The 11,399-nt window shown below is 32.5% G+C and overlaps 3 protein-coding genes across 3 annotated transcripts; all 3 read right to left on the bottom strand.

Moving 5' to 3' along the window:
* Nucleotides 1-642: 642 nt before the first annotated feature.
* LOC123899683 (L-tryptophan--pyruvate aminotransferase 1-like) lies at nucleotides 643-2,841 on the bottom strand. Its single transcript, XM_045950894.1, has 5 exons — nucleotides 2,556-2,841; nucleotides 2,105-2,411; nucleotides 1,521-1,804; nucleotides 1,010-1,350; nucleotides 643-842 (listed from the first exon to the last, which is right to left on the bottom strand). Exons 1-5 carry the CDS (start codon nucleotides 2,657-2,659, stop codon nucleotides 643-645), a joined length of 1,236 nt encoding a protein of 411 aa, XP_045806850.1. The 5' UTR covers nucleotides 2,660-2,841.
* Nucleotides 2,842-4,795: 1,954 nt separating this feature from the next.
* Nucleotides 4,796-7,034, bottom strand: LOC123898824 (L-tryptophan--pyruvate aminotransferase 1-like). Its single transcript, XM_045949838.1, has 5 exons — nucleotides 6,778-7,034; nucleotides 6,336-6,642; nucleotides 5,753-6,036; nucleotides 5,278-5,582; nucleotides 4,796-5,058 (listed from the first exon to the last, which is right to left on the bottom strand). Exons 1-5 carry the CDS (start codon nucleotides 6,879-6,881, stop codon nucleotides 4,871-4,873), a joined length of 1,188 nt encoding a protein of 395 aa, XP_045805794.1. The 5' UTR covers nucleotides 6,882-7,034; the 3' UTR covers nucleotides 4,796-4,870.
* Nucleotides 7,035-8,845: 1,811 nt separating this feature from the next.
* LOC123898733 (L-tryptophan--pyruvate aminotransferase 1-like) lies at nucleotides 8,846-11,358 on the bottom strand. Its single transcript, XM_045949747.1, has 5 exons — nucleotides 11,073-11,358; nucleotides 10,631-10,937; nucleotides 10,048-10,331; nucleotides 9,573-9,877; nucleotides 8,846-9,353 (listed from the first exon to the last, which is right to left on the bottom strand). The coding sequence occupies exons 1-5, from the start codon at nucleotides 11,174-11,176 to the stop codon at nucleotides 9,166-9,168; spliced, it is 1,188 nt and encodes a 395-aa protein (XP_045805703.1). The 5' UTR covers nucleotides 11,177-11,358; the 3' UTR covers nucleotides 8,846-9,165.
* Between the last annotated feature and the right edge of the window lie 41 nt (nucleotides 11,359-11,399).

Raw genomic sequence — 11,399 nt, 5'->3', positions numbered from 1 at the left:
GCAGAGCGTTTACGTGGTTCCAGATTGTCACAGCCATAACCAGGTGAAGGTCGATTAAAACGATAGTTAGAATTGGGACGTGAATAATACCCGTTTCCTCGCCGACGATTCTTGCAATCATCCTCTATGTTGTATAGCTCTCTGTACCTTCCTGCAGGATCATGACTGCGTTCGTCTGGACTCAAGCTGCGATGCCGATCGTAAAAAGGATGAATTCTGGAATGAAAAAGTGCTCGATCATGACGGCGGTGGTAACTGGTTTCGCGTAGACTGTCTTGTCTTCCATCAAACTGTCGTGACTCTCTCCGACGTCGTCGACTCACCTCAATCCATTCCCCGCTATCAACCGAACAGCCCCCCCGTTTGTGCCTTACTTCCGGTGAAGGCGGTGACCGGAATCGCCCCTCCAAGCTTGCCCTAGAGGCGGCGTGTCTGTTTCTCTCTCTACCTCTATCTCTCTCTCATCTGTTTTTTCTTTTTTCTTGTTTTGACTAATAATTAAGATCCACGACTCCTATCTATGATGTTTAATCATCAAACATCCTCTATCTTAATAGCAGAAATGATGTATTTTTATATATTTTGATGAAACTCAAGCTAACTACCTAACGCTACATATGACATTTTTTTAAGGTTCCAACATCATTCCCTTTTAGCATTTGACAATCTTGTACATAATTCAATGAACTCGTCCTCTGTACAAATCATGCTAACCCTAACATACTTTGCATCGACACCAAATCTCTCCCCTCCTCTTGTACGAATCTTCAATTTTTCCAAATAACTCACGCCATCTTTTATGCCCTCCAAGCACTTCAACCAAGCAAAAGCTGTATAGGAATTTAAAAAAAAAAATTAGTGAAAAACAAAAACAAAACACTAATAACTAGTGGAAATATGTAACTCATGCATTTTTAATCGAAAGTGTTGTCAGATGGCTAATATTGACATGACACGGAAACATGTAACACATTTAATAAATTCATTTTCAGATTTACTATTGGTGTCCATGTGTTTTCAGATTTCATAGGTGAAAATATATTACCTGGGTATTGCTCAGATAAGTCCTTGTTGAAGTGACAATAGGAAGTTGGGTATTTGGTCAAGGTAAAAACCTTGCTTTTCTCAATAGCTCCCTTAAATTTCTCCCACCTTTCTTTCATGAGTCTTTTGCAATAATCAAAAAAGAGGTGATCAAATTCAATGGACTTTAAATTTTTGTAACCATAACAAATCACTCCAATCATCTTAGCAGCTCGAATTTGGGATTCTCTTGACACGCCAATGGAGTTTAACTGTACGAATCTTATCATCTTTTTAGCAACTTCAATGTCTTTTACAAATGCCCACCTGCGTCACAAAATAAAATAAAATGAACCAATTAGCAAAAACATTGCAATAGTAATTGTGGCTATATAGACCGTATTTTCTCCCATTTTATCTCGATATAAAAGTTTGTTGCAAGATTGCAAATGCAACAGCAAGCGTTACATAGAATATGGTCGATATCACGAACTCACCCGATACGCGAACCAGCATGACTGATGCATTTGGAGAATGTGAAGACCATAACATGATGGTCAAGCTGATAAGTAATGGGAGTGTATTGCGGCCAGTAATAGGCCAAGTCATAAATGATTTTCCCTTCAACTCCAGAGTTCACTACCGGTACACGAAGAGTCCCATCAGGGTTGTTTGGGGAGGTCACAACCTCTATGTAAGGTTCATCTTTATCATACAGAGCAGCATCACCGGTCCATTGAAATAGCCTTGATTGCAAGATATCGGTTGCGTCTTTGTATTCCTGCAAATTAAACACAAGCGGCGTTCTTAGTAAACCTTTCAATCAAACACTAATAAGTCATGATTTATATGTAGGATTAGATCAAGCCATTTCAAGAAGTAATTTTCGAAATTGAAAAATATATTTTAAATATTTGTTATTCATAAAAAAATTCAGCGAGACTCAAACTACATATCTTTTGTATTTTCAAAGGACAAAGTGAAAAGTAGAATTTGTAGGAACAAATATTTTTTAAAATGAATAAATTGTTTGTAAATAAATCTTACTCAGCTAAAATAATTGAAACTAAAGAAAAATTACCGAATAATAAGGTGCAGCAGCAACAACATTAATGGGACGATGAGAGGATTCTGAAGGAGAGAGTGCATAAAGAAGAGCTTGGTAGAGTTGAGAAGAACCTGTCCCTAATACTAAGAACTTATCTTTTGTGACAGCATTATCGACCACATTGTGGAGCCTCAAAATTGCATCCCTCATTTGTGGCACCATATACCAACATAAGTTGTTTGTATCACCAAGGTAACTCATCCATTCGTCACCTTTTATATCTACCGTACATTCATCTCTCACCTTCTCCCAATATGGCCGGAATGCCACTGGATCACCCCTGCCAAATTTTTCCCCTTAAATAATTAACTTGTGGCTAAAAATAAAAATAACAATAATAATATATAATAATAATAATAATAATAATAATTGCATAGGAAAATAATACGACTTGTAAATTGAGGTGGAAATAAAGATAATTTACTTCTCAACATTGACAAAGGAATTGCGTGAGAAAGTAGAGAGGGGTATTGTTGTGCCATTGGAATGTGACAAAGGTGAAGTACCATTAATAGTAGAGACCACCATTCTTTAATATATTAATATGCTTTTTGTTTTGTTGATGACGATGTGTGTTTATATCTTTCACTCTTGGTTGTTTTTTGTTTTTATTTAGTTGTTATAGTTTGCATTCATATATATAGTGAGAGGAAAAACATTATGTGAAGGAGATGAATAATAATATCTCCTTTATTTGTCTCCCTAATTCATTCTCCCTTTTATAGAATGTTATTCTTTTTTTTGTTCTTAACATATTTAACCATTGCGATGGTTCATAAAAAAAAAACTTGACTATTTTGTGTTCTTGCCATATTTGACCATTGCATAAAAAAATTGACATTTGCGTTGCAATGAGGATGAATCAACACGCCAACATCTGAGGTTTAAAAAACATCTAAATGCATTGAATGTGTATAGTAATATTCAGCAAAAAAAAAATATAGTGATAATATAAGCAAAAAACAATCAGATAAGCAAAATAAAAATTACATTAGCAGATAATATTCCTATATTTATTAACAAAATTCATTGTATATGATTAGGAACCTCCCCCTCTAATCCATCGTATATGATCCATTAGCAGATAATATTATTTTATATTTTTAACAGAATACATGGTATAAGATTAGCAACATCCCCTCTAATATGTTGATCCATCTTCTTCTTTAATAAGTAATTTTATTCAATTATATTAAATTAATTAAATTGTGGGCATTTAGAAGTATTTCTTAATTTATTAAAGAATTGTAAATTTCATTTAATGAATGTGTTTGGTTTTTGTAAGAATATAAGTAGTAAAACATCATTAATTTCGTGTTGGTTTTTTAAAAGAATCAAAATTTTAGGACGGAATTAAAAAGTTAAAAGAACCAAAGATTAGAGACCGAGAGCAATATCTCGTCATTATCCCATCTCTATACCACTGCATACGACAGTTGGTGTTGTAATCAATTTTTTTTTTTGATAAGTTAAGAGCATCTAGGCTTCAAGAAATGAGTAGACGTCTCAACTAAGTTGGCACCCCCAAACATTCTTATACCAAACCTATAGCTCATAATAATATATATATAAATAGAAAAAGATATTTACAAAAGAGGGGGGCTAGGCCTGACCCTAGAAGAAATAACTGAGACTAAGCAAAACGATAATGGGGGAGTCTGAATTTTTCATTGATGAAAGCTCCCCTGAGAAATTGTGGCAAAGAGTTCCACCAAGTAAAGTCTAAAATAGAATGTCCATGGTTAGCAAGTCGATCCGCACATGTGTTTTAATCAATCAAAATTAGACATAACATTATAATAACACTGTAGCATCGTTCACTTTAATTTATAACTTATCTTGGCAACTCCTGTCGAGGCACTCTCTGGAAAACTCTTATTTGCCTTTGCTGACTAATAATCAAAAGTTTCTGCATAATTTGGTAGAGTTATTTGTGATAGATAGTGAATCATTTGCTATTGGGAGACATTGGTGATTGCAAAGCTTATTTTTTGGAGTAAAAGTGGGAAGGGTGATGAAGAAGTTTATAATGCATCAGTTGTTAGTAACATAGTGTAGCTAGATGAATCCATCGTTGTTGGTACTGCAAATGGGATTAGTTTGATTTTGTCTGTTATTGAGTGGACATATAGTATAATTATCTTAATTTTTAACTTTTTTTAAAATAAAATAAAAAATGTCTTTTTGAGTTTTCTAAGTTTGTAATGAATTATTTTAATATGTTAATTTACTAATTTTCAATGTGGCCAAATGACATAATGCCACATTATAAAACTTTTAAGATCATTTGAGTATTAGTTACTGCAAAAATATAGAGGAATGCATCAGCAACACTTCGGAAGCTATTAATCTTTTTGATAGAAAATGTTTTTGGGGAAATTTTGCTCTTAAAATTGATTTCAATAATGTCATGTTATTAACAATTCAATATTCGGTAAAATTTTGTAAAGAAAACATAAACTATGAATTTAAAACATATAAATCATTCTTGTCAAAAAAAAGAAAGAAAAAAAACATATAAATCATTGACTATGAACTCACTTTAGGCCAAAATTAAATTCTATATAAATGATTTCTATCAAAATTGAACTAATAATTAAGATCCACGACTCATATCTATGATGTTTAATCATCAAACATCCTCTATCTTAATAGCAGAAATGATGTATTTTTATATATTTTGATGAAACTCAAGCTATCTAGCTAACACTACATATGACATTTTTTATGGTTCCAACATCATTCCCTTTTAGCATTTGACAATCTTGTACATAATTCAATGAACTCGTCCTCTGTACCAATCATGCTAACCCTAACATACTTTGCATCGACACCAAATCTCCCCCCTCCTCTTGTACGAATCTTCAATTTTTCCAAATAACTCTCGCCATCTTTTATGCCCTCCAAGCACTTCAACCATGCAAAAGCTGTATAGGAATTTTAAAAAAAAAATTAGTGAAAAACAAAAATCAACAAAACACTAATAACTAGTGGAAATATGTAACTCATGCATTTTTAATCGAAAGTGTTGTCAGATGGCTAATATTGACATGACACGGAAACATGTAACACATTTAATAAATTCATTTTCAGATTTACTATTGGTGTCCATGTGTTTTCAGATTTCATAGGTGAAAATATATTACCTGGGTATTGCTCAGATAAGTCCTTGTTGAAGTGACAATAGGAAGTTGGGTATTTGGTCAAGGTAAAAACCTTGCTTTTCTCAATAGCTCCCTTAAATTTCTCCCACCTTTCTTTCATGAGTCTTTTGCTATAATCAAAAAAGAGGTGATCAGATTCAATGGACTTTAAATTTTTGTAACCATCACAAATCACTCCAATCATCTTAGCAGCTCGAATTTGGGATTCTCTTGACACGCCAATGGAGTTTAACTGTACGAATCTTATCATCTTTTTAGCAACTTCAATGTCTTTTACAAATGCCCACCTGCGTCACAAAATAAAATAAAATGAACCAATTAGCAAATACATTGCAATAGTAATTGTGGCTATATAGACCGTATTTTCTCCCATTTTATCTCGATATAAAAGTTTGTTGCAAGATTGCAAATGCAACAGCAAGCGTTACATAGAATATGGTCGATATCACGAACTCACCCGATACGCGAACCAGCATGACCGGTGCATTTGGAGAATGTGAAGACCATAACATCATGGTCAAGCTGATCAGTAATGGGAGTGTATTGCGGCCAGTAATAGGCCAAGTCATAAATGATTTTCCCTTCAACTCCAGAGTTCACTAGCGGTACACGAAGAGTCCCATCAGGGTTGTTTGGGGAGGTCACAACCTCTATGTAAGGTTCATCTTTATCATACAGAGCAGCATCACCGGTCCATTGAAATAGCCTTGATTGCAAGATATCAGTTGCGTCTTTGTATTCCTGCAAATTAAACACAAGCGGCGTTCTTAGTAAACCTTTCAATCAAACACTAATAAGTCATGATTTATATGTAGGATTAGATCAAGCCATTTCATGAAGTAATTTCGAAATTGAAAAATATATTTTAAATATTTTTTATTCATAAAAAAATTCAGCGAGACTCAAACTACATATCTTTTGTATTTTCAAAGGACAAAGTGAAAAGTAGAATTTCTAGGAACAAATATTTTTTAAAATGAATAAATTGTTTGTAAATAAATCTTACTCAGCTAAAATAATTGAAACTAAAGAAAAATTACCGAATAATAAGGTGCAGCAGCAACAACATTAATGGGACGATGAGAGGATTCTGAAGGAGAGAGTGCATAAAGAAGAGCTTGGTAGAGTTGAGAAGAACCTGTCCCTAATACTAAGAACTTATCTTTTGTGACAGCATTACCGACCACATTGTGGAGCCTCAAAATTGCATCCCTCATTTGTGGCACCATATACCAACATAAGTTGTTTGTATCACCAAGGTAACTCATCCATTCGTCACCTTTGATCTCTACCGTACATTCATCTCTCACCTTCTCCCAATATGGCCGGAATGCCACTGGATCACCCCTGCCAAATTTTGCCCCTTAAATAATTAACTTGTGTCTAAAAATAAAAATAACAATAATAATATATAATAATAATAATAATTGCATAGTAAAATAATACGACTTGTAAATGGAGGTGGAAATAAAGATAATTTACTTCTCAACATTGACAAAGGAATTGCGTGAGAAAGTAGAGAGGGGTATTGTTGTGCCATTGGAATGTGACAAAGGTGAAGTACCATTAATAGTAGAGACCACCATTCTTTAATATATTAATATGCTTTTTGTTTTGTTGATGACGATGTGTGTTTATATCTTTCACTCTTGGTTGTTTTTTGTTTTTATTTAGTTGTTATAGTTTGCATTCATATATATAGTGAGAGGAAAAACATTATGTGAAGGAGATGAATAATAATATCTCCTTTATTTGTCTCCCTAATTCATTCTTCCTTTTATATAATGTTATTCTTTTTTTGATCTTAACATATTTAACCATTGCGATGGTTCATAAAAAAAAAACTTGACTATTTTGTGTTCTTGCCATATTTGACCATTGTGTTGGTTCATAAAAAAATTGACATTTGCGTTGCAATGAGGATGAATCAACACGCCGACATCTAAGGTTTAAAAAACATCTAAATGCATTGAATGTGTATAGTAATATTCAGCAAAAAAAATATAGTGATAATATAAGCAAAAAACAATCAGATAAGCAAAATAAAAATTACATTAGCAGATAATATTCCTATATTTATTAACAAAATTCATTGTATATGATTAGGAACCTCCCCCCCTCTAATCCATCGTATATGATCCATTAACAGATAATATTATTTTATATTTTTAACAGAATACGTGGTATATGATTAGCAACATCCCCTCTAATATGTTGATCCATCTTCTTCTTTAATAAGTAATTTTATTCAATTATATTAAATTAATTAAATTGTGGGCATTTAGAAGTATTTCTTAATTTATTAAAGAATTGTAAATTTCATTTAATGAATGTGTTTGGTTTTTGTAAGAATATAAGTAGTAAAACATCATTAATTTCGTGTTGGTTTTTTAAAAGAATCAAAATTTTAGGATGGAATTAAAAAGTTAAAAGAACCAAAGATTAGAGACCGAGAGCAATATCTCGTCATTATCCCATCTCTATACCACTGCATACGACAGTTGGTGTTGTAATCAATTTTTTTTTTTTGATAAGTTAAGAGCATCTAGGCTTCAAGAAATGAGTAGACGTCTCAACTAAGTTGGCACCCCCAAACATTCTTATACCAAACCTATAGCTCATAATATATATATATATATATATATATATATATATATATATATATATATATATATATATATATATATATATATATATATATAAATAGAAAAAGATATTTACAAAAGAGGGGGGCTAGGCCTGACCCTAGAAGAAATAACTGAGACTAAGCAAAACGATAATGGGGGAGTCTGAATTTTTCATTGATGAAAGCTCCCCTGAGAAATTGTGGCAAAGAGTTCCACCAAGTAAAGTCTAAAATAGAATGTCCATGGTTAGCAAGTCGATCCGCACATGTGTTTTAATCAATCAAAATTAGACATAACATTATAATAACACTGTAGCATCGTTCACTTTAATTTATAACTTATCTTGGCAACTCCTGTCGAGGCACTCTCTGGAAAACTCTTATTTGCCTTTGCTGACTAATAATCAAAAGTTTCTGCATAATTTGGTAGAGTTATTTGTGATAGATAGTGAATCATTTGCTATTGGGAGACATTGGTGATTGCAGAGCTTATTTTTTGGAGTAAAAGTGGGAAGGGTGATGAAGAAGTTTATAATGCATCAGTTGTTAGTAACATAGTGTAGCTAGATGAATCCATCGTTGTTGGTACTGCAAATGGGATTAGTTTGATTTTGTCTGTTATTGAGTGGACATATAGTATAATTATCTTAATTTTTAACTTTTTTTAAAATAAAATAAAAAATGTCTTTTTGAGTTTTCTAAGTTTGTAATGAATTATTTTAATATGTTAATTTACTAATTTTCAATGTGGCCAAATGACATAATGCCACATTATAAAACTTTTAAGATCATTTGAGTATTAGTTATTGCAAAAATATAGAGGAATGCATCAGCAACACTTCGGAAGCTATTAATCTTTTTGATAGAAAATGTTTTTGGGGAAATTTTGCTCTTAAAATTGATTTCAATAATGTCATGTTATTAACAATTCAATATTCGGTAAAATTTTGTAAAGAAAACATAAACTATGAATTTAAAACATATAAATCATTCTTGTCAAAAAAAAGAAAGAAAAAAAACATATAAATCATTGACTATGAACTCACTTTAGGCCAAAATTAAATTCTATATAAATGATTTCTATCAAAATTGAACTAATAATTAAGATCCACGACTCCTATCTATGATGTTTAATCATCAAACATCCTCTATCTTAATAGCATAAATGATGTATTTTTATATATTTTGATGAAACTCAAGCTATCTAGCTAACACTACATATGACATTTTTTATGGTTCCAACATCATTCCCTTTTAGCATTTGACAATCTTGTACATAATTCAATGAACTCGTCCTCTGTACCAATCATGCTAACCCTAACATACTTTGCATCGACACCAAATCTCCCCCCTCCTCTTGTACGAATCTTCAATTTTTCCAAATAACTCTCGCCATCTTTTATGCCCTCCAAGCACTTCAACCATGCAAAAGCTGTATAGGAATTTTAAAAAAAAAATTAGTGAAAAACAAAAATCAACAAAACACTAATAACTAGTGGAAATATGTAACTCATGCATTTTTAATCGAAAGTGTTGTCAGATGGCTAATATTGACATGACACGAAAACATGTAACACATTTAATAAATTCATTTTCAGATTTACTATTGGTGTCCATGTGTTTTCAGATTTCATAGGTGAAAATATATTACCTGGGTATTGCTCAGATAAGTCCTTGTTGAAGTGACAATAGGAAGTTGGGTATTTGGTCAAGGTAAAAACCTTGCTTTTCTCAATAGCTCCCTTAAATTTCTCCCACCTTTCTTTCATGAGTCTTTTGCTATAATCAAAAAAGAGGTGATCAGATTCAATGGACTTTAAATTTTTGTAACCATCACAAATCACTCCAATCATCTTAGCAGCTCGAATTTGGGATTCTCTTGACACGCCAATGGAGTTTAACTGTACGAATCTTATCATCTTTTTAGCAACTTCAATGTCTTTTACAAATGCCCACCTGCGTCACAAAATAAAATAAAATGAACCAATTAGCAAATACATTGCAATAGTAATTGTGGCTATATAGACCGTATTTTCTCCCATTTTATCTCGATATAAAAGTTTGTTGCAAGATTGCAAATGCAACAGCAAGCGTTACATAGAATATGGTCGATATCACGAACTCACCCGATACGCGAACCAGCATGACCGGTGCATTTGGAGAATGTGAAGACCATAACATCATGGTCAAGCTGATCAGTAATGGGAGTGTATTGCGGCCAGTAATAGGCCAAGTCATAAATGATTTTCCCTTCAACTCCAGAGTTCACTAGCGGTACACGAAGAGTCCCATCAGGGTTGTTTGGGGAGGTCACAACCTCTATGTAAGGTTCATCTTTATCATACAGAGCAGCATCACCGGTCCATTGAAATAGCCTTGATTGCAAGATATCAGTTGCGTCTTTGTATTCCTGCAAATTAAACACAAGCGGCGTTCTTAGTAAACCTTTCAATCAAACACTAATAAGTCATGATTTATATGTAGGATTAGATCAAGCCATTTCATGAAGTAATTTCGAAATTGAAAAATATATTTTAAATATTTTTTATTCATAAAAAAATTCAGCGAGACTCAAACTACATATCTTTTGTATTTTCAAAGGACAAAGTGAAAAGTAGAATTTGTAGGAACAAATATTTTTTAAAATGAATAAATTGTTTGTAAATAAATCTTACTCAGCTAAAATAATTGAAACTAAAGAAAAATTACCGAATAATAAGGTGCAGCAGCAACAACATTAATGGGACGATGAGAGGATTCTGAAGGAGAGAGTGCATAAAGAAGAGCTTGGTAGAGTTGAGAAGAACCTGTCCCTAATACTAAGAACTTATCTTTTGTGACAGCATTACCGACCACATTGTGGAGCCTCAAAATTGCATCCCTCATTTGTGGCACCATATACCAACATAAGTTGTTTGTATCACCAAGGTAACTCATCCATTCGTCACCTTTGATCTCTACCGTACATTCATCTCTCACCTTCTCCCAATATGGCCGGAATGCCACTGGATCACCCCTGCCAAATTTTGCCCCTTAAATAATTAACTTGTGTCTAAAAATAAAAATAACAATAATAATATATAATAATAATAATAATTGCATAGTAAAATAATACGACTTGTAAATGGAGGTGGAAATAAAGATAATTTACTTCTCAACATTGACAAAGGAATTGCGTGAGAAAGTAGAGAGGGGTATTGTTGTGCCATTGGAATGTGACAAAGGTGAAGTACCATTAATAGTAGAGACCACCATTCTTTAATATATTAATATGCTTTTTGTTTTGTTGATGACGATGTGTGTTTATATCTTTCACTCTTGGTTGTTTTTTGTTTTTATTTAGTTGTTATAGTTTGCATTCATATATATAGTGAGAGGAAAAACATTATGTGAAGGAGATGAATAATAATATCTCCTTTATTTGTCTCCCTAATTCATTCTCCCTTTTATATAATGTTATTCTTTTTTTGATCTTAAC

The sequence above is a fragment of the Trifolium pratense genome, linkage group LG7 (assembly GCF_020283565.1).
Source record: "Trifolium pratense cultivar HEN17-A07 linkage group LG7, ARS_RC_1.1, whole genome shotgun sequence".
Taxonomy (NCBI): domain Eukaryota; kingdom Viridiplantae; phylum Streptophyta; class Magnoliopsida; order Fabales; family Fabaceae; genus Trifolium; species Trifolium pratense.
This window is presented reverse-complemented; position numbering and strand designations above follow the sequence as displayed.

Bases quoted from the DNA above. Each gene is read 5' to 3' on its own strand.
- LOC123898733 (XM_045949747.1), bottom strand. From the start codon at position 11,176: ATGGTGGTCTCTACTATTAATGGTACTTCACCTTTGTCACATTCCAAT. The intron at 10,332-10,630 runs GTAATTTTTCTT...TTTAATTTGCAG, and splicing joins CTGCTGCACCTTATTATTCG to GAATACAAAGACGCAACTGA. The intron at 9,878-10,047 runs GTGAGTTCGTGA...TTTGTGACGCAG, and splicing joins CATGCTGGTTCGCGTATCGG to GTGGGCATTTGTAAAAGACA.
- LOC123898824 (XM_045949838.1), bottom strand. From the start codon at position 6,881: ATGGTGGTCTCTACTATTAATGGTACTTCACCTTTGTCACATTCCAAT. The intron at 5,583-5,752 runs GTGAGTTCGTGA...TTTGTGACGCAG, and splicing joins CATGCTGGTTCGCGTATCGG to GTGGGCATTTGTAAAAGACA. The intron at 5,059-5,277 runs GTAATATATTTT...ATTCCTATACAG, and splicing joins CTTATCTGAGCAATACCCAG to CTTTTGCATGGTTGAAGTGC.
- LOC123899683 (XM_045950894.1), bottom strand. From the start codon at position 2,659: ATGGTGGTCTCTACTATTAATGGTACTTCACCTTTGTCACATTCCAAT. The intron at 2,412-2,555 runs GTAAATTATCTT...AAAATTTGGCAG, and splicing joins TCCTTTGTCAATGTTGAGAA to GGGTGATCCAGTGGCATTCC. The intron at 843-1,009 runs GGACACCAATAG...TTTTTTTTTTAA, and splicing joins TATGAAATCTGAAAACACAT to ATTCCTATACAGCTTTTGCT.